Genomic DNA, 23,085 nt, shown 5'->3' with positions numbered 1-23,085 from the left:
CATGTATGCATGAACATACACACACATAAAACAAATTAGGGGAGAACAGCAATTGTATTAAGGTGTATATAAATATTAACAATGGCAGTTTTGTATTGATTGGGTTTTTTCCCCACTAAAATCTATCAGATTCTCTAATCAATGTCACTAATTTATGTATAAAATAAAGTTAATTAAATCCTAGACAAGGTACAAACTAATAAATTCATTTGGATTTTTATATGATTTTATTGAGTTTACTGGGAAAATATGGTGATAAATGTTGTTTTTCTTGTATATTTTACATGTGGTGTGGGGTGGGGGTTACCATTTTACTAACTGGCAAGAAAATGAGTGTTTTTAATTCTTGAAGCCAGAAATATATTTCAGCTTGTTGGTGAATTGATCACGAGTGGTGGAAATGTTAAATACCAAATCAAATCTTTACTGAATTTGGTTTTTTATATTATTCAAGTTGGGTTCAAATCACAACAGAAGTAAATATGTTTGTTTCATGAACCCTTTCGTTACTGTATTTATTTTGAGATGCTTTTGGTAACAAAAGGGTTAAGAATTGTTTCTCTATTATATATTTTAACCCTTTTGTTACTGTATTTATTTTGAGATGCTCTGTGTTTCTTTCAATTAATTTTAAATATAAGAAAGAATTTAGTGAAATAACTTAGTTATCATTCAGCTAGTGTTAGGAGCATAAATTGTGACTAAAGTTTGCTGGAAGATTTTAATTCAAAACTTATGAAAACAAGACATTTATACTCAGAGCCAGAGCCGGTTTCAGCCGGGTTGGTAACGAAAGGGTTAAATTAAAACAATTTGTTGTCCTGTACGAAAAGCAATCAATTCAATAATTTCTTCTACTTTTTAACATTTAAACTGACCATGTCCAATACAAATATCCTACCTGTTTTATGCTCAAACTGGCCAGATCTGACCTCTCTCACCAACCCTACAATGTCATTCAGACAATTTTTTTAAATCATATCAAAATCTTGAAGCTATGAGATAATGGAAGATTAATTCAAAACAATGTGAATAAATAAGCATCGAATTTAACAGAAAAATCTGAATGCTAAAAGGTTCAAGAACATCAGGTTATGACATAACTGTGTCGGATGATGCATAAATATGTTAAAAATAATTGGTGTTTGGATAAGGAGATTTGTTTCTTCTCCCTCTTTCAAAGCATGTAAAAGGCATCATTCAAGCAGGGTCGATGCCAGTGCTGGTGGCATGTAGAAAACACCATTCAAGTGTGGTTTTTGCCAGTGCCACCTGACTGGCTCCCATGTCACTGGTATGTAAAAAGCACCATTCAAGCATGGTTATTGCCAGTCCCACCTGACTGGCTCCCATGCCGGTGGCACATAAAAAGTACCCACTACGGTCTCGGAATGGTTGGCGTTAGGAAGGGCATCCAGCTGTAGAAACTTTGCGAGATCAGACTGGAGCCTGATGCAGCCTTCTGGATAGACAACCCTCAGTAAAACCGTCCAACCCATGCCAGCATGGAAAGCGGATGTTAACTGAGGATGATGATGAATATTTTAATCCATGTCTGCTAATTAAATTTTTTAATTTCAATATTTTTCAAAATTGGCTTCATTTACCCATCTGAAATTAGATATTTAAAATTTTTTTAATTGGAAACTCTTCTGGTGTCTGATATTTGTGCCAGGGAGTTACTTGTAAGACGGTGGTATTCATTTACAACTAGGGCAGCGAGCTGGCAGAAACGTTAGCACACCGGGTGAAATGCTTAGCGGTATTTCGTCTGCCACTACGTTCTGAGTTCAAATTCTGCTGAGGTCGACTTTGCCTTTCATCCTTTCGGGGTCGATTAAATAAGTACCAGTTACGCACTGGGGTCGATGTAATCAGCTTAATCCGTGTGTCTGTCCTTGTTTATCCCCTCTGTGTTTAGCCCCTTGTGGGTAGTAAAGAAATAGGTATTCATTTACAACTATTGTCATGTGATGTTGAGAGAACAATACACATGCACATTGGGGAGGGGGAGCGAAAAATGCAACTTTCAAAATTGGTAACCAAGAATCAATATTTTGTTGCGAATTAGGGTTAAAAGAAAGGTGCACAAAGAACTTTGCAGTTATTTATTTTTTTTTTTTTAGGCTCTGCAACACAAAAATTTTTTAAATCGCTATTTTTGGTCAAGTTTTGGATTTCAAGGATTACAAGTCGTAACAAATACATATTTCTACATAGCAGAATGCAAAACAGTAAATATAGTCTCCTTAGGAGGTTGCATACCAAGTTTCAGTACAATTGACAAATATCTTGAGGTTCCTCATTGACTATAAATAGAATGGGTGTGTGAACTTCTCTCCAGTGCCGCTGCAACGGTTGTTGCGTGTGGACGTATGTTATACATGTGTGAAGTTATCTGCTTTGTACCTTGATTTTAGACCATTCTGTTAATATCAATGATTGTGTTAAATTTAGTGTTGTTTACATTTAGTGATGACTCAAAGCAGTAATGCATCATGATATTGAATGCCCAGTATTTGGTACTCGGTGTGATCTTAGTGAGTTTTGCCAGCTTACAAGGATGTACTAAAATGTGTTTTATTTTAATGAGAAAAAGAAAAGAATGTAGTTAAGAAAGATCCTTCAATTAAACAAATTGTCAAGATTCTAGCAGAAAAGATAATTCTTCCTTGGCAAAAGGCATCCATTCCTTGTGTTACGATTGAGTCAGTTAAAGCAAAAATCTTAAACTTTTATCTAAAGTACCAAGCATTACTAAAATATGTGGAAAATAGAAAAAAATGTGTCACCATTTCAAACAATGTGTAATGTGTTTAACCCTTTAGTAATTAAACCGGCCATATCCGGCCAAAATAGTTAATCTGTTTTATGTTCAAACTGATCAGATCCAGGCTGTCACACCTACCCTACAATGTTATTCTACATTAGGTAATTACACCATCAAGATCTTGAAGATATGAGATAATGCATGATTAATTCAAATCAAAGAGAATCAAAAGGCATTATGTTTGATAGAATAATCTGAACGCTAAAGGGTAAAAAAAACAATGCAACAAAAGATTTATTTGACATTTCCTGTTGCAAGTGCAGCTCCTTTAAAAACTGCAGTTGCAGTAGAGACAAAAAAGGTGCCAGAGGGAACAGGATCAACAGACAAATGAAAAAAGGATCATTGGTGAGTGGATCAAGCGGTATCGAAACAGAACATTCAGAGGCTGATTATTTGGTTACATGGAATTATTTTGAATTAATTGAAAATGTTAATTATTTTTATCACCAAAATCTGTCAAGAAGCAAAAATTGGTTTACACATAATTTTATTTTAATGTGCGTATAATCTAGACCTCACGTAACACATATATTCAGGTCATAGTGCTAGTGCATGCATATACAGCTGCGTGCGTGCGCACATACACGCGAGTACTGTCCAAATCTCCAACCAATCACATATAGCTAGCTGGCATTCAATTGGTGTATCAAGTTTCGGGCATTTTGATTGGGTTTTGGATAGAAAATTCACAAAAAAGTCACTTCTATTGATTTTTTTAATGGCTTTGCGGGGTGACTGGGGAAATGTAAAGATGTGCACGACCACTCTTGGGCGGTTTTGAATGACCATAGAAAGTGTGAGTCCTCTAACTGAAAAATTGTGGATTTGTATAAAGGACACACACACAGACATTATGCCGTTTATATATACAGAGATAATTTCAAGTGCTTTTCGGAGCCTGAACATATAAATTTTGGAGCTTCAGATTTTAACACTTTTGTTTTTAAAGGATTTAGCAAAACGAAATCAATTTATAACAAAGAATGTAAAAAATAAAATGAGGAACGGCAAACATGTTATAAATTGATTCTGAATGGGCTGCAGAACCTGAAGATGTAAATTTAAGAACTTCAGATTTTAACACAATTGTTTTTAAAGGATTTCGCAATAAAAATATTCTTGAAAACATATTTTGAAGATCTGTGTAAAAAGGATCTTTTTCGCTCCACCCTAATACACACATATATAGAGTTTATTTTGCCATTATTTGTAGGATCAACAAAAAAAGTTCTGCATCCAGTGAGAGAAAGGGTCAAGTGACAAAGACATAAATTGGTTTGGCAAAGCCATATGGTAAATGCTGTCACTATTGTTTTACTGTTAGAAAAGTGCTGCCAAAAAGTTAAAGGAAATTGGCAGATTCAGGTTCAAATCTACTTGTGCCCAAATGAAGCCACCACACATGTATAGATGAAAAACAGTTTGATTCAAATTCCTTGGTACTCAGAGATTCAAGTGTGTTGTAGTCTTCAGCCATTTGGGTCAGAGTACGAAGGAGTCTGAATCAAACTGCTTTGATCTATATCTATCTATCTATATATATATATATATATATATAAACAAAAGGGCAAGCAACAGGTTGCTTAGCCACATACCGAAAAATTAGAAATAGCAATCAAAAACTGCTTATTTCTAATTTTTCTGTATGTAGCTAAGCAACCTGTTGCTTGCCCTTTTATTATATATATATATAAAACTTTTTTGAAAAGTTCCTACCAATAATGGTTATATTTCCATACCGAAATCTACCCGGAAATAATTGTTGGCTTTTTAAATTAATAACTACTTACACTTATATTATTAATACGAGTACAGTGAAGAATTCCGGGTAGAGGTTGGGGTCCACCAAGGCTCAGTGCTCAGCCCCCTCCTATTTATCATAGTCCTCCAGGCAATAACGGAGGAATTCAAGACAGGATGCCCTTGGGAGCTCCTCTATGCTGATGACCTTGCTCTAATTGCTGAGTCGCCATCAGAACTGGAGGAGAAGTTTCAGGTGTGGAAACAAGGATTAGAATCGAAGGGCCTCAAAGTCAATCTAGCTAAAACCAAAGTCGTAATCAGTAGGAAGGTAGACAAATCACAAACGCCTTCAGGTAGATGGCGCTGCTCGATCTGTAGAAAAGGTGTAGGTAGAAACTCTATAAGATGCACCAAGTGTAAGCTATGGACACATAAGAGGTGCAGCAATGTCAAAGGAAGGCTAACTAGGAAGATGGTTTTTGTATGTGGCAGATGCTCAGGAACAATAAACACTGAAAATGCTCTGAGACCAACTTCCGTCACTTTCCAGGGAGAAAAACTAGAAATAGTTGATAGTTTCCGTTACCTAGGTGACCAAGTCAGCAGCGGGGGCGGGTGTGCTGAAAGTGTAACTGCTAGAGTAAGAATAGCTTGGGCAAAGTTCAGAGAGCTCTTACCTCTGCTGGTGACAAAAGGCCTCTCGCACAGAGTGAAAGGCAGACTGTATGATGCGTGTGTACGAACAGCCATGCTACATGGCAGTGAAGCATGGGCTGTGACTGCTGAGGATATGCGTACGCTCGCAAGAAATGAAGCCAGTATGCTCCGATGGATGTGTAATGTCAGTACTCATACTCAGCAGAGTGTAAGTACCTTGAGAGAAAAGCTGGACCTAAGAAGCATCAGTTGTGGTGTGCAAGAGAGACGTTTGCGCTGGTATGGTCATGTGGCGAGAATGGATGAAGATAGTTGTGTGAAAAAGTGCCACACCCTAGCGGTTGAGGGAACCTGTGGAAGAAGCAGACCCAGGAAAACCTGGGACGAGGTGGTGAAGCACGACCTTCGAACTTTAGGTCTCACTGAGGAAATGACTAGAGACCGAGTCCTCTGGAAGTGAGCTGTGCACGAGAAGACCCGGCAGGACAAGTGAGTCCATAACCCGTGGCCTTCTACATGGGATGGAGCCAGCCTACGTATGCATACCTTCCCTTCTTGGGACACAAAACTCTACTTGTGAAGACCTGTTGAGGCAAGTGAGGATCAGAATCGAAATCGATCAATGGAAATTGCAGATGTGTTACTAGTGCCGGTGGCATGTCGAAACTCTACTTGTGAAGACCCGTTGAGGCAAGTGAGGATCAGAATCGAAATCGATCAATGGAAATTACAGATGTGTTACCAGTGCCGGTGGCATGTAAGAGAACCTTCCGTTTCGCGACCGTTGCCAGCACCGCCCCGTTTCGTGTCCGTTGCCAGCCTCGCCTGGCCCTCGTGCTGGTGGCACATAAAAAGCACCATCCGTTTGTGGCTGTTTGCCAGCTCTGTCTGGCACCTGTGCGGGTGGCACGTAAAAAGCACCCACTACACTCTCGGAGTGGTTGGCGTTAGGAAGGGCATCAGCCGTAGAAACACTGCCAGATTTGACTGGGCCTGATGAAGCCTTCTGGCTTCACAGACCCCAGTAGAACCGTCCAACCCATGCTAGCATGGAAAACGGACGCTAAACGATGATGATGATGATGATATATATATATATATATATATAATATATATATATATATATGTATATATAACTGTAAATATATGTGACAATTATTCGGTAGCCATGATAAAGCTCCGAATTTCAGATGTTGGGGCAAAAACCTGCACTGGCATCTCTTCAGTTATCGAGCCATCAAATGTTATGAAAATGACCGTTAAACAAAGGAATTACTATGTGATTGACCATTATTAAGACAAAAGAGCTATTAGGTATTTTTTAATATGCTGACCATTGATAAAATTTTTTTTTTTTAAATGTTATCCTACATTAGATATATATATATATATATATATATATATATATATATATATATATATATTATATATATATATATAAGTACTGCTTGAGAACAATGGTCCCGGTGCACGCATCCGCGCTAGCTAGTCATGACTAGTCGATCCTTACTGTTTCTGTGTTTTATTTACTTTGCTAGGTAGTCGTTATAGGATCGACTACTCACGATTAGCTAGCACGGATGCGCGACTACGTGAGTGTGCGCACCGGGACCACTGTTCTCAAGTAGTACGAATATATGTATATATATATATATATGATGGTACAGTGATACACTTGTGTTGAATTTATATATTGCTTCAATTGAAATAGTGAAATAAAACCGTTTTCTCTTATAATAATAGAAAGACCGCATAAGACTTGACACGATCAGAACTACAAGTTTTCTTGAGGCAAGTTAACCGTCCAGCCAAAATATGCTTCGTAGAAAAGGACCGCCAGGGAAAGATTTTAACTCAACCTTGTAAATTAAGAAAATTTTCATCAATTATACAAATAAACGGAACAATTATACGACAGTGAGGTTGATAGCAATATGAACCTTGAATTGCTCAAGTTCAAAGTTCGACTTTTTTTATCAACTCAGCCTCTACAAGTTCCGCCTATGAGAAAAAAATTGGATCTTTTCAGTTTGAACGGCAGTTTTTTCTAGCGGTGTCATATTAAATTGTCACCCATAATTATGACCCTAGTATTGATCTATTGCATTTCAATCTGTTTTAGGGTTAGGGGTGGGGGGAAGGGTATCTTTTTTCTTCACAAATGTAAATAAACCCAATCTGTTTCTTAAATGAGGGACATATTCATACGGCACAGAATGTTTTTTTTTACCTCAATGGACGTCAGTGATTGGTTGAAATTGCAGAAATTGAAGAAAAAAAACAACAAATATCTTACAAACCATAGAATTTTCTCAATAAAGCCAAGAGAAAAAGATGTTGGATCTTTTCCTTTTGAACGGCAGTTTGTAACATAATTTCTAGGTAACTAAAAAGTTTTAAACTTCGTATACTGGTAGAATATGTTTATAAAACATCATTTTCTCTTGGCTTTATTGAGAAAATTCTATATGTTGTAAGATATTTCGTCTTTAATTTCGAGCATTTCGGCAATTTTAACCAATCACTGACGTCCATTTAGGTAAATAACATTCTGTGCATAATGAATATGTCCCTCCTTTAAGAAACAGATTGGGTTTATTTACATTTGTGAAGAAAAGAGATACCCTTTCCCCACCCCTAACCCTAAATCTAAAATAGATTGAAATGCAATAGATCGATACTAGGGTCATAATTATAGGTGACAATTTCATACGACACCGCTACGGAAAATGGGATTTTTTTCTAGCGGTGTCAAATGAAAATGTCACCCATAATTATGGCCCTAGTATCGATCTATTGCATTTCAATCTATTTTAGATTTAGGGTTAGGGGTGGGGGAAGGGTATCTCTTTTCTTCACAAATGTAAATAAACCCAATCTGTTTCTTAAACGAGGGACATTCATTATGCACAGAATGTTACTTACCTAAATGGACGTCAGTGATTGGTTAAAATTGCCGAAATGCTCGAAATTAAAGACGAAATATCTTACAAACTATAGAATTTTATCATTAAAGCGAAGATCCAAGATGTTTTATAAACACATTCTACCAGTATACGAAGTTTTAAATTTTTTAGTTACATAGAAATTATGTTAAAAACTGCCGTTCAAACCGAAAAGATCCGGGATGGATCCGAAAAAAATTCATTAAATAAAATAATATCCATAATATATATTTTTATTTTCATTTTTAAAGAATTAAACCGCGTCTCTGGGTTTGCCTTTTCAGGAATGGATCGGACTAAACGAAGACGTAGGCATTAAGTTAAAGTTCACCGGCGGTGTATATATATTAATATAAGCACGTGGCCATGGCGAGTTCATTCCACGTGCTTCATTCATTGACGACGTTGTTTTTGTTTACGAAGACATTGGATAGACAAACGTATATTACTCAACTTTGAAGGTAAATTATTATTTAATAATTTGGTTTTCTGCTAATTTTTGTGAATGTCGCTCTTCCCGTATAATTACTAGAGCAATTTTATACTTTCTTTGTAAACTTTAAATAATTACAAGGATATATTTTACAAATACTCTAAAAGACTTTACTGTACCTGTGAAAAATGCTTTCCGTTAATTAATTAGCATGTTGTTATTATTATTATTAATATAAATAAATGTTAAGTTTTGTGTCCCCGAATCATTGAAATCTATTTTTCTTAAAATCATTGAGTCCTTCCAATAAATGTTTATAACTTGTTGGCGCACGCTATTTCGCCATTTAACTACGACGAAATACTACGAAGAATATTAAACGTTAACTTTTCTAAAAGACATATTTGGTTATAATTACAGTTTGGTGTCCCACGAACTTTGTTTCCTCAATTATATTAAAAAAATGAAATCTTACAAGCGCAGGAGCTTGCTTACCAACCACATGGTTCCAGGTTCACTCCCCCTGCGTGACACCTTCGACAAGCGTCTTCTACTATAGCCTCGGGCCAACCAGTGCCTTGTGTGTGTGTTTGTCCCCCCAACATCGTTTGACAACCGATGCTGGTGTGTTAGCGGTTCGGTAATAGAGAGCGATAGAATAAGTACTAGACTTAAAAAGAATAAGTTCTGGCGTTGATTTGCTCCACTGAAGGTGGTGCTCCAGCATGGCCGCAGTTAAATGACTGAAACAAGTAAAAGAGAGGTACGTTGGCAGAGTTACGATGTATGCACGTGCTAAACTCATAAATTTTTCATTTTTACGAAAACGTGGGTTTTTGTTAAAAAAAATTAAATAAAGTGGGAGGGGCTGGGGGCAAGACTTCTGCCCGTCCCGCCAAAACCATCCTTAAAAAAAATATTTTTTTCGACACAAATGGGAGGGGACGGTCGGAGTCTTTCCAAAATTTGTAAAATTTCAATTTTTCAACAAAAAAGAATTGGCAAGACATCCGCCCAAACCACCCATCAAGATTCGGATAAAAATTTCAAAACATTTCTGTACTTACTCTTAAGGTTTTCGGGTTAGCGTTGCGGAAAAAAGTCGTGAAGAAGTTGAGGGGAAAGATTCAGTCTGCACATTTTTTAACTCTAAACAAAAAACAAACTATAGTTTTTGGTTTCTAAAGCCCTCAAGGTAAAATTACAGATTAACACCCGCACGATTTTCAAAAAAAAAAAAAAACTGATTTTTGGCGTGGAATCAAGTACTGTGACCTCGTAATATGCTGTAAATCCGAACCCAAATATGGGATTTACAGCATATTACGAGGCCACAGTACTTGATTCCACGCCAAAAATCAGTTTTTTTTTTTGTGTGTGAAAAGTCCGGGGGGGGGGTTCCCCTCCGGACCAATCCCGAACCAAAATATGGGATTTCCAGCATATTACGAGGTCAGGGTACTTGATTTCACGCAAAAAAATCCGGGTTTTTTTTTTTTTTCTTAGTGAAAATCGTGCGGGTGTTAATCTGTAATTTTACCTCTAAGGGTAATGGTAAAATTACTTCTATGGAATATTTTAAAGAAATAAACAAATCACATTAGTGAATTCTTGTAGCTTTGAGATAATGTGAGGGATTTTCTTTCAGAAAACACAGAACTGGCAAAAAGAAGCAAAATTAACTGAGCTGGATGTCAACAGAGAAAATATTGACTTCCATAAAGTGGAAAAAATAAATGGAAGGAAGAAAGTTGGTAAATATTTCTGTGTAAACACAAATAGCCGTTACGTGGTAGCAGGGCATGCTAGAAATAGCAGCTAAATCTTTCCTTTTCTGGATAAAGGAGCTGTTTACGCGTGATTTCGATGTCACATTCTTTGAAAGCGTGAAACAAAAGCCCTTTGGTGGGAAACTTTGAGGTCCCCACCATCCCTCCCATCTTTCTTTTTTGGAAAAAAAAGTGGCTTGCAATGTGTTTGGAGATCAGATACGTTGAATGCACCTGCAAAAAGAACTCTGGAAAAAAATTATTCCACACCGAGGTACAAAATATTTACCGAAAGAATAAAATCTTGTACTGATTATTCCTGTATTTTAATTAATTCAAATTAATGTACCTCATCTTCAAAAGTGGCAAAATTTTTGTCAGTTATCACCTGGGATAATTTTAGTTACAAATCAAACCGGTAAGATGCATTAAGAAATCTAATTTTAGTGTTTATCCATAATGTTATTGCTTTTACACCTGTTAATTAAATTTACCTGCCCATAAAAGTCAAATTTACTCAGCATGATCAGCTAAAGTTACATAACTATAAACCAGTGGTATATAAAGCACCCACTGACAAAATTTCAAATCTATGTAAAAAAATTTACAAAGTTACAAACAAATATTGTGGACACGCCTCTTGAACGTGTATAATTCAAATTAACATGAACAAATAAGCATTACATTTGACAGATTAATATGAACATTGGCCCTTACCTGGGACGTAGTCAGTCCACCTGTGCTTACCTTCCTTCTTGTGACACTTGTGAAGACCTGTTGAGGCAAGTGAAAATCAAAACAAATCAAAATAGATGAACATCAATGGAATTTGTATCTTTGTGGTACCAGTGCCGGTGGCACGTGGCACACAAGAAAACCATCTGAACGTGGCTGTAGCTAGTACCGCATCGACTGGCCTCCGTGCTGTGGGCACGTAACAAACACCATCCGATCGTGGCCGTTTGCCAGCCTCGTCTGGCACCTGTGTCGGTGGCACATAAAAAACACCATCCGAGCGTGGCCGTTTGCCAGCCTCGTCTGGCACCTGTGTCGGTGGCACATAAAAAACACCATCCGAGCGTGGCTGTCTGCCAGCCTCGTCTGGCACCTGTGTCGGTGGCACATAAAAAACACCATCCGAGCGTGGCCGTTTGCCAGCCTCGTCTGGCACCTGTGTCGGTGACACATAAAATCACCCACTACACTCTCGGAGTGGTTGGCATTAGGAAGGGCATCCAGCTGTAGAAACACTGCCAGATCTGACTGGACTGGTGCAGCTTTCGGGCTCCCCAGACCCCAGTTGAACCGTCCAACCCATGCTAGCATGGAAAGCGGACGTTAAATGATGATGATGATGATGATTAAAGGTGTTTTTTTTCTTACACACACACACATAACATGGTCTCACTTAGTTAGGACTACATGTGAGTTACTTTGATATCATTCCATAAAATTTGTTTATGGGTAGAAAAATATTGAAAAATATCAATAGTTGTGTGAATGAGAAAGAAATGAGGAGGGAGGTTTTGGGATATGCTAGAAACAACAGCCAGATCTCCCTTAAATCACACATTTTCCTCAGAAATTGAATTTTTTTTTGTTTTTAAACCGAAAATGTTTTTCTCACGGGTTTTAAGTGCAAAGTGAAAAAAAAAATGGCCAAAATCGTTTTGGAGTGGGAAAAAAAATTTTTTTGAAAATATTTTCTTTCTTTTTTTTTTTTATATGAAAAGATGCTTCCAATCATTCTGAAGATTTCATTGAAAAGCATTGGAAAAATCCCTGTCAAAATGGAGAAATTCTAACTTATGTGGGCCATCTGATCCGAAACTCCATTTTCCAGAAACTCCTCCCCTCGCCCCCTTTCAAAAATATTGCCTACAAATTTCTTTGTAATCATAATCTACGCCCTTTGAAAGGTATTTGTATAAAATTTCAGTAAAAAATACCTATTTTTCAGAAAGTTTTGAGGGGGAAAATGTTGGGTCCTGTGAATTTTCCAAAACTCCTCTCTCCAACCTTTCAGAAATTTTTTCTTATAAATCTTTACATACACTCAATCTACAGGATATAAGCAATTATTTGGTGAATTTCATTAAAAAGTATATAATATTCTGGAAATTATGCAACAAAATCGGTGGGGTATTAAACTGTAGTTATGCCTTTTTCAGTAAAAGTTAACGTGAACATCAGTTAAATTTTCAAAGAATTAAGAGATTAACGAAGTTAGCTTTTCGATTAATGGTGCCCACCTGTGTGTATGTATATCAATTGTTTCAATCATTAGATTGTGGCCATGCTGGGGTACCACCTTGAAGCTAGCGCATCTTAAATAGGTGGATGGAGTTTAAAAAAATACATATATAAGTAGAATTGGAGAAATTTAGGTTCTCATAATTTTGAACGAGAAAATAATTTTCTATTTTGCTTTGTGTGAACTTTCAAAGTTTAGACTGTTTGAGTCCCTGAGGTTGCTGCTATTTTATAAATTTATACTTCCACACATCCAAAAAGTTTTGTTTAAATAACTATTGGCTGTTTGGGTGTAAATGGATTTTTCTAGAGAAGAGGCTCATGAGAAATGTCATGAGGTCACCATTTAAGTAGTTGACCTTTCACTGGGTGTAGAGTTTTGGTTTTTTTTTGTTACTTATGTAGAAGTTAGGTTTAGCTGATGTATTTAGCAAGTCAAAATGACAGGGGTGAGGCCCGTTTAATTGGCTCCTTTAAAAGCTTTTTATTCTTTCCTTATTTATGTTGACTGATGATTAAAAGTGACAATTTATCAGTGCCTTGTTCAGGGCACACTATATGATGGTCAAGAAACTTGTAGTTTTCCAACTAAAATGGTTTTATATTCTCGTTCCTATATTTTAATGATGTCTTATTGCAATCTTTGATATTTTGATACAAAACCATTTCTTTATTTATTTTTTTTTTTTGCAGCTGCCATGAACTTAGCTGAAAAGAAATCTTTTCATTGCTTTATGTGTCAGATGGATTTTGTCTCGGAGTTCACCTTACAAGTTCACCAACGTTTCCATCACAAACCAAAGTCATTTCATTGTTATGTGTGTAACAAAGATTTCTTAAACAACAGCTACCTGAAGATGCACAAAGCTTCACATACTGCAATGGAGAATTCAAAACAGTTCAATTGTACGTCATGTGACAAGACTTTTGTCTCAGATTTTACATTAAAACTACATCAACTTCTACATTCAACACAAAAGCCATTCCACTGTGAAGTGTGCGATAAAGACTTTCTGAATGACTTCTGTTTGGTGAAACACAAAAAATTACACGGAAAGAAAACTTTTCAATGTCCAAAATGTGAACAGAACTTCTCAAAGCTGCTACTTCTAAAATTGCATTTGAAATTGCATTTTAAACGTAATTTTCTGCTGCAGTCAAGGATGAAAAGACCTGTCAATGGCTTCAGTGATTATTGTAGCAGAGAATACACTAACCATGGATGACCATCTCTCCTGTTGGAGACAAAATGTAACAAGTGGTAATCATCTCCTAACTTAAAAAAAGGTGTTTTCTAAATCCTAAAATTTGATGATTATTTGCACAGAAATATATTATTGATTCATCTCATTTCAATCTGGAAATGGTACGGCTGTGTCGAGTACTGTGAAGGTGATGCATTTATCACAAGATCTATTGATTTAAGTGATTGATCATTCTAGAGTGGAGATATTAACATGATGCTAATTGATACAGTGTAACAGTAACTAACATAAGTGAGCTGTAGTAAATAGTTTAATCTCTTCATTGCAACCCGTTGGTTCCAATGTTTCATTTTAGTCTCTGGCATCAAACAAATATGAAATAAAATTTCCTCTTAATATGATGTCGGCTTCTCACAGTTTACATTTCCGGAAGAAAACTAGGATCTGCTCTTCTTTGGCACAACAAACTACTTATGTTGGATATGAACTCTTGACCCATGGGTTGATGGTCACTGAAGAACTCACATGTGACTGAAAGCCTCTTTTACCTGTTGACTTAATAATAAATCATCTTAAAACTCTCAGTAAGTATTTCGTTTTATCCTCGTTTGTCTGTAGATTTACTGTGTAACTGTTTATAGTCAGCAATTAATCAGACATTTCAGAAAGTGGAAGATCTAATCAGACTAGCCATCATGAAACCCATTCTGAGATGTTGTTACTATGATTCCATGATGGGCTGAGCACAAATTTTATTCCAATGATGGTTGTCAGGTTGTATCTGGCTGAGAGCTGCCTCTTTGGATAGGGGTAGATTTAATCCTTTAACTGTAATTAAATTTCACAGTCATTCTCGTAATGGTATTATTATCAACCAAAAAACATAGAATTTATATTTTCTGTGAGTGACGTTGCCTCATAATAAACCTAGACACATCTCAACAAATGGTAGACTGATATATAAAACACAGTGGATGAATCTAATGTCTACATAGAGAGCAAAGGCTCTGGATATAACAAGCATCTCTCATTCCATTTATATCTTTGAGGACCAGGAAGTCAAATTTCTTTTAATTTCTGGCATCGTCTCATTTTGTAGTAGTAGTAGTAGAGTGGTTTGTTCAGCTGATGTAGTTCAGCAGACTAGACTACCAAACTGCATGTGGAGTTGTGGACTTAATACATCCCTTGGTTTAATGCCACCACTTGGCACTTTAGATGACTTTAGCAGAGTCCACTCTGTTGCTTTCAGGCCTAATGTTCAGTTTGAGAATGCCCTTCCTCCTCCTTGCCCTCCTGCTAGTCTCAGAGAGCCTGTGGAATCATTAGCATTGCTCTACTTTCATCACTCCAAGGATAATTTTTTTAAAATTTCAACTTTGAATGAGACTTAGTACATCATCACACGTCTGTTTTCCATGCTGGCATGGGTTGGACTGTTCAACAGGAACTGACCAGCCAGAGAGCTACACCAGGTTCCATTTGTCTCTCTTTGACCTAGTTTCTATGGCTGGATTCCCTTTCTAATGCTAACCACTTCACAGAGTGGACTTTGGTGCTTTTCATCTGGCACCAGACTTTACAATACTCACAAGTTGGTTTGCTTTCCTAATTTCAATTGTTAAACAATAGACTAAGCCTTGCATACAGTTTTAAGGTTTAGCTTTGGTCAATTTAGCATTTCACGGTCTGGAATTCAGTATTGGCCCAATGTATTATTTTTTATTAACAGTAATCACTAGGTTGGGACAATTTTCAGAGACTGTTTTAGCAATGACCCTGCATTGGTAGGTTTTGAGTTCGTGGTGAACAGTGCTGCAACATAGCTTAGAAAAAATGACCAGAGTATATGTGGCTTGCATGAAGATTGCTCCTAGTCTGGCTTGGAACACATTGCCTGTAGAAACTAATCAGGGAACCGACTGCCTCCTCTTCATCTTTACATCCACTTTTCAATGCTTTCATCAGGGGTGAGATGAAATTCATTGAGGCAGGTTTTCTGCAGCAAGATGCATTTCGTGTTAGCTAACCCTCATCTGCCCCCCCCCCCAATGACTGGACATGATTTTGGCATAAGATTGGAAATGTATGACAGTGATACTCCTTTACAACTTTCACAAGGAGAAACACATGTATATGGGGGGCTTCCACTCATAAGGCTTTGGTCAGTTAGAGGCTTTTGTAGCAGACGACGTGCTGCCACTCTGGAGATTGAACCTAGAAGTACTTGGTTGGGGAGTGATCTTAACTACTCTGCTGTCTGTGATTGATAAATACAGAATCCATTTAAAAGATAAAATTGTGTCTCATGAACTTATATTTGTTTTATTGCATATTTCAAATATTGAAATAATTAAATTTTCATCTACAAAATCGTTTAACTATATAGCATGATGTGTTGTCTAAGAGTAAATTTTTGCGAACCAGTGGCCTGAGCTAAAGAACATGGATTTATTATGAAATGGATTTCAAGAATTCAAGCCATTTAACAATACGTAGTTTGTCGGGAAATACTTCACCTCTTGGAATTATTAATTTGTCTTCAACTAAGCATTAAGATTCGGGTTAGATTGGAGCAGAGAAATATTTTTCAGAAAGAATACATTCTTTGAAAACTGTATATTGGAAGAAATAATTGAGAAAGTGTTCAAATACTTGTACATATATATATTCAAACAAATTTTCAGTCTTAGTGTTTTTTTGGGTTTTTTTTTGTTCATTTATTTTGTTTCAATTTGAAATTTGGAGTTATAATGAAGTATCGCCAAGATAAACCTTCATTATTCAACAGACCAATCTGTTCCAATGGGTTTGGGAATCTATTGAAGTCTGTTCAATAATCAATACTCTCACCATGAAATCAATCATGTGTCTCATAAAAAGTCACATTATAAAGACCGATGAATAGGTATCTTTAATCACGAGACGAATCAGGATGGAACCACGAACTTCACTCTATACAGTTTGTATCTCTTATTATAATTGCTTTATAAATCTGGGTCTTGGTGTCTGACTGAAATAAATTCAGAGCCAAATGCTGTAAATTCTGCCTTTCGATTTTCTAAATTTATTACTTTGGAGTCGTCAGTAATCTTGGAAAAGTATGAATGTCACTTAATCTCCTACGTCAATTTTGGGTCTGAGTTAACCGAGTTAATATGAAGCAGAACGGATTTCTTCTTCTTTCTAAATTGTAAATTTACACTACATGTTGAGATAGGTTCAATCAACGATCTCACTCCTTATTTCTAATTAATAAAAAAATGGAATTATTTATACTATATCACAAAATAAATCGAATAACTGACTTTCTCTTGGTGCGACTTGTACTTCGGGAAATACTGGTTTAAAATTTTGGCACAAGGCCAGCAATCCTGGGAAATTAGTGAATCGATTACATCGAGCCCAGTGTTCAACTGGTACTTTTTCATCGACCCCGCCAAAGGATGAAAGGTACTACTCGAGAACAGTGGTCCCGGTGCGCGCACTCGCGTAGTCGCGCATCCGCGCTAGCTAGTCGTAACTAGTCGATCCTACAACGACTACATAGCAAGGCAATGCTTCGGTATATGTACACACGTGACTTTGTTTACATTTCTGAAGATAACAGAAAACCTTTCTCCCACCCCTAACCCTAACACAAATCCTACCCCCCCCCATATATAAAAAAAAACACTTTTTTGAAATGCATCCGGTATTTCCACCCGTAGCAAAGTAAATAAAACACAAAATAAATAATTTTTGTTAAACAAAGTAAATAAAACACAAAGTAAATAACACACAAAAACAAAGTAAGGATCGACTAGTCATGACTAGCTTGCGCGAGTGCGCGCACCGGGACCAATGTTCTCAAGTAGTACCAGGATGAACGGCAAAGTCGACTTCGGTGAAATTTGAACGTGGCTCAATATTGAACACATTCAATGCTTAGACGTTAGTAGAATGTTATTCTATTGGGGACTTTTTGTTTCGTCACCGTCTTGCGCTTCGCTCGAGCTCTGTCGACGTCTGCCAAAAAGGTAAGTGTTAAAAACAGCAGCAGCAGCTGCAATAATAATAATAATAGTAATAATAATGGTGGTGGTAGTAGTAGTAGTAGTAATGGCATTTCATAACAAAGTTTATTTTTGAATTTAGACTAGATCAACGTACATCTATTTTATTTGCGGTTGTATTGTTATTGCTCCTGATGGGTCACTATGCATCCACACACACATATATATATATCTGAAGGTTCTATCTGTTAATGGAATGTGAGCCCCACACAGAGAGGGGCCAGTACAGGGGCATGTCACACACACCCTTTGGAAGCAATCGATGTTATCTTGCAGCCTCCATGCACTTAGTTCGGTCCTCCTCACACAAATCCCGTCGTCAGCGGCTCGGCTTTTTCCTGTTTCCCTGAAATCCGAAAAGATTCCTTATGGAAAGAAATATTAAATTTTCTTTATAGTAAGGCCGCCATGTGGTTTTTAAAATATTAGAGATTTGAAAGTCATGTTTTTAGATACGCATTTATGATTTTTTCGGCTTAAACCATGTCTAGACAGTGTTCTGCCCTATTGGAACCACAATGCTTTCCGTTTTCTTTCAATTTACTGAAATATCAATAAGAAAAAACCGCTGGTAGCATCAGGGAAATTGACTTGTTCGATATGCAGAAAAGAAATCAGTTTGGACTCCTTAAGCTGTACGCACTGTAAGCTATGGACACATGAGATGTGGTGGAATCACAGGCAGACTGGCAGAGAAAACAAGCTGGTTTGCAGCTACCTTCTGCACTTGAAACGAAGGAGGAGGCTTGTTCCATCGCCTGGCAACAACAGAACAGATCTCACACAAAGTTGGAAACTTTTCACCGACTTTTGGAAGAGCTTTTACTAAATCAAAATATAGAAATCCTAATCTCGGAAGAGAAGTGTGGCTGTGTGTTTAGAAGCTTGCTTCCCAACCACATAGTTCTGGGTTTAGTCCCACTGCGTGACACTTTGGGCAAATGTCTTCTACTATAGCCCCGGGTCGACCACAACTTGGGAGGTGGAAACTGAAAGAAACCTGTTGTGTGTGTGTGTGTATATATATATATGTATGTATATATCTGTATGTGTCCCATCACTGCTTGACAACCGGAGATGGTGTGTTTACGTCCCCATGACTTAGCAGTTCGGCAAAAGAGACTGATAGAATAAGTAACGGGCTTACAAAGAATAAGTCTTGGATTCGATTTCTTTGACTAAAACCATTCAAGGCGGTGCTCCAGCATGGCCACAGTCAAATGACTGAAACAAGTAAAAGAATAAGAGGTGCTGGTGTGGCTGTGTGGTAAGAAGGTTGCTTCCCAACTCTATGGTTTAGGGTTGTGTCCCACTGTGTGGAATCTTGGGCAAGAGACTTCTTCACTAAGGGCCACTCAAAGCATTGTGAATGGATTTGGTAGATGGAAACTAAAAACAGGTTTCTGGTGTGTTTATTGCTCTCTCTCTCTCTCTCCTAATGTCGACATTGGGTGACGGTTAACAAATGCCATTGTCATGCAGGTTATGTACTTTGTTTCCATTCTTCCTTGAAAACATGTTTGGCCATGGGGAAGGAAATCTTGACCCTTCCTTGGAAACAGGTAAGGGTTGGTGACAGGAAGGGCATCGTCCATCTGCCTCAATAAATTCTGTTTGATCCATGTGAGCAGAGAAAAGTGGAAGTGATAATGATGAGTGTGTAGTCGTTTATTTAAAGATTAACTTCTTACCATCCTCAGGTAAGGCTTCGGTCAGGCCGAGGCTATAGTAGAAGACACTTTCCCAAGAGACCTGTTGTGTATGTGTGTGTGTGTGAGTGGATTTGGTAGACGGAAACTGAAAGAAGCCCGTCATATATGTGTGTGTCTGTGTTTGAACCCTCAACATCATTTGACAACCGATGCTGGTGTGTTTATGTCCTCATAACTTAGCGGTTCAGCAAAAGAATCCGATAGAATAACTACTAGGCTTACAAAGAATAAGTCCTGGGGTCGATTAGCTCAACTAAAGGCGGTGCTCCAGCATGGTCACAGTCAACTGACTGAAACAAGTAAGCCAAATCAAGAACACACACACATGCATACATACGGCAGGCTTCTTTCAGTGTCTCTACCAAATCTCCCTGCAAGGGTTTGCTCAGCCTGGGGCATAGTAAAAGACATTTGTCCATGGAGCTGTGCGGTGGAACTGAACCAGAAACCACGAGGTTGGGAAGCAAACTTCTTAACCACACAGCCAGGCCTACACCAGATGGGGCATGAGCCAAAAGTTTCTTCAATGATGAAGCATTATTATTTTTGTTATACAGAATTGTGAGTATTTTTGTGATGCACCACAGCCTGAAGATCAGGCCTTGTCTCAGGAGACATCTGACCAGAGCATACACTCTTTTTGTGTAAAAGAGTCAAGCTTTGCTGGTCTAGAAGTCCATTTACTGTTACTCCCACTACATAAGGGTCTCAAGATGTTGTGACTGATACACAGAGGTTCCTGGAAATTGGTGAATTGGTAACGCTTACTGTGCTGTTTGCAGCTCATCTCTTTGATTGAGCTATGATTCTGAGTGAAGGTACTGACCAGTGTTGGGTGTTAAGCATCTAAAGTGTTGCTAGACACACAACTCTCTACCAGTTGGACTATGTGGTCAGCAGAAAGTCTGGCCTCACATTGTGTAAAGTATTAGGAATGATACGCATGACAAGAGCCCAGAAGTACTTCTGGAGGTAGATGAGAGCAGTGTATTCTCTATTGGTGGTGGGGGGGGGGGGAGTAAGGTTTCAGCTGTTTAGCATAAGATCTTTTTGGGTTTGACCCACACAAGACTTATGCCCAAGATGTCTGCAGGATACTGAAACCATTTGTGTTCCTGCAATGTTGATTTGTGTGTTGATGTCAAACAGCAACTGCCACTTGCAGAATGGAATTGGCTTTCAGCTAAGACTACACTGTCTGCTTTAGTGAGAGAAAAAGAATAGCATTTTAATAATGACAGTTATTTTCAAAATTTAATTGAAACAAATCAAAAATATTTCAAAAAAAATATGGTACTAGAGACTGGCAGCAATAATTGGGAAAAGGCATTTCCTCTACTTTTGCTGTGTTCAAATCATCTGAGATTGTGTGCTGACACAAATATAACTCACCTCATTCTGTTGCTCTTTTGCTTGTTTGATCCTCCCTTCTTAGGTTTTTGTTGTTTTTATTATTTGTTTACTAATATCCTTGTTTTGTTGGCAAGCTGGCAGAAACGTTAGCACACCGGGCGAAATGCGTAGCCGTATTTCGTCTGTCGTTACGTTCCGAGTTCAAATTCCGCTGAGGTCGACTTTGCCTTTCATCCTTTCGGGGTTGATAAATTAAGTACCAGTTACGCACTGGGGTCGATGTAATCGACTTAATCCCTTTGTCTGTCTGTGTTTAGCCCCTTGTGGGTAGTAAAGAAATGAATATCCTTGTTTTGTTGACCCAGTGTAAGCCCACCACCATTTCCTTTTCTATTTCGTCTTTGTACAGTAATCAATGTCTTGGGCTTTTGTGGCCAGTAAAAGATTATTATTAGTAGTAGTAGTATTTCTTTTTTATTTTTATTTTTTTTCTCATTCTCTGACAGTGAAGAATCATGGTGAAATCGTCCCGAAAACTCATTTTTTCCTGTGATATTTGTGGGAAACAGTTTTCTCAAAGATTGTTTCTGAAGCAACATCTTCGAACTCACACAGAAGAAATTGGTGCGAAAGAAAATGCAGAACAAGGTTTTGACCAAATCACTGATTTTGTTGGCCAAAGAGATGATCCTTTTACAAATAAATGTAAGTCTAGCACTGAAAATAAAAGTTCAGATAACATTTTAAACACACGAGTAAACACTTGTGAACGTTGTAAAAAGGAGTTTCCCTGCCGGGCTCTTTTGAGAATACACCTTGCATCACATACGGGAGATGCTGGTGATGGGAAGTTTCCAGATGGTAACCTGTTAAGGCAGCATGGTCGAAAGCATCCATTTGAAAGACCATATCGTTGCAGAATTTGTAACAAGAGCTTCCCTAAGAACACTGCCCTTAATCGCCACATTCAGATTCATACACATCGTACGATGTTCAAATGTAACGTTTGTGAAAAGGAGTTTGTCCGCAAAAATGGCCTCAATGTACACATGCGAACACACACGGGGGAGAAACCATACGGCTGCAAAGTGTGTGAAAAGAGGTTTTCTGTCAGCAGTCTATTAAAGCGCCACATGAGGGTACATACAGGCGAGACACCTTACCATTGTGAATTCTGTGAAAAGAGTTTCTCTCGTGACAGCACACTGAAGCTTCATTGGCGTGTTCACACGAAGGAGACCCCATATGAATGTGAGGTGTGCAAGAAGAGGTTTTCTCGCAAAGGAAACTTACGCGTACATATGAGAAGTCACACAGGGGAGCGACCCTATCAGTGTGAAGTGTGTGAGAAAAGTTTTACTGTCAGTAGTATCCTGAAGCGCCATTTGCGCACCCACACAGGTGAAATGCCCTACAGCTGCTATATCTGTGGTAAGAGCTTCTCTCGAAACAGTAGTTGTAACATCCACATAAAAATACACACCCGAGAATTGTTGTACGAGTGTAAAGTTTGTGGTAAAAAATTTGCCCTCAACAGTATTCTTAACCGACACATGAAGAGACACTTGAAAGTGAGGCCCTGCACAGGTACAGTGGACAATGATAACTATATCATTGCTAGCTCTTCACAACAAATAAATAAAGTCTCTATTACCTAGAATATATATAATGTTTTTTGTTTGATTTTGTGATTAAATTTTGAATCAGAATATCTTTAAAGAGAACCATTCTGGGCCCTCAACTTATGACAAATGTCAGATCTTCTGTAAGAAAATTTTAAAAAAAGAATTGGAGAACAGGAGATTTTCTTTTCTTCTGGTAGATTTCTGCCATTTAGATTACATTGCAATATGATTTTTGTCATTTGGTAGCAACTGTTATTTCCTATTTGCTGACTCCTAGGAAAAAGTATGAAAAATGGTTAATATTTCCTTCAAACCTGCTCATCATCAGAGCTGCATACGTTGTCAGCCACTGAGGACATGCTCAAGTAGTTACGTTCAAGCAGATCTGTGCTATTGAGCAGAATATTTGCCATAACGATATTTCTGCTTGAGCAACTCAGTGCTGAATCTGTCTAGAATATAATGGAAAATAGGTGAGTTTAAGAACATCAACGTCCAAGTC

The 23,085-nt window shown here is 37.7% G+C and overlaps 2 protein-coding genes across 3 annotated transcripts; both read left to right on the top strand.

Moving 5' to 3' along the window:
* The first annotated feature begins 2,491 nt into the window (after positions 1–2,491).
* Positions 2,492–13,859, top strand: LOC115218779 (gastrula zinc finger protein XlCGF71.1-like). Its single transcript, XM_036509198.1, has 4 exons — positions 2,492–2,540; positions 8,430–8,486; positions 12,114–12,299; positions 13,327–13,859. The coding sequence occupies exons 1-4, from the start codon at positions 2,492–2,494 to the stop codon at positions 13,857–13,859; spliced, it is 825 nt and encodes a 274-aa protein (XP_036365091.1).
* LOC115218998 (zinc finger protein 239-like) lies at positions 8,442–22,622 on the top strand. Of its 2 annotated transcripts, XM_036508694.1 has the most exons (3): positions 8,442–8,639; positions 13,327–14,422; positions 21,465–22,622. In XM_036508694.1, the coding sequence occupies exon 3, from the start codon at positions 21,474–21,476 to the stop codon at positions 22,614–22,616; it is 1,143 nt and encodes a 380-aa protein (XP_036364587.1). In that variant the 5' UTR covers positions 8,442–8,639; positions 13,327–14,422; positions 21,465–21,473; the 3' UTR covers positions 22,617–22,622. The 2 variants fall into 2 exon arrangements, with proteins under 2 accessions (XP_036364587.1, XP_029644896.1); XM_029789036.2 differs by lacking the exons at positions 8,442–8,639; positions 13,327–14,422 and adding an exon at positions 17,767–17,857.
* Positions 22,623–23,085: the final 463 nt, after the last annotated feature.

The sequence above is a fragment of the Octopus sinensis genome, linkage group LG14, assembly GCF_006345805.1.
Source record: "Octopus sinensis linkage group LG14, ASM634580v1, whole genome shotgun sequence".
NCBI classification, from domain to species: Eukaryota; Metazoa; Mollusca; class Cephalopoda; order Octopoda; family Octopodidae; genus Octopus; species Octopus sinensis.
This window is presented reverse-complemented; position numbering and strand designations above follow the sequence as displayed.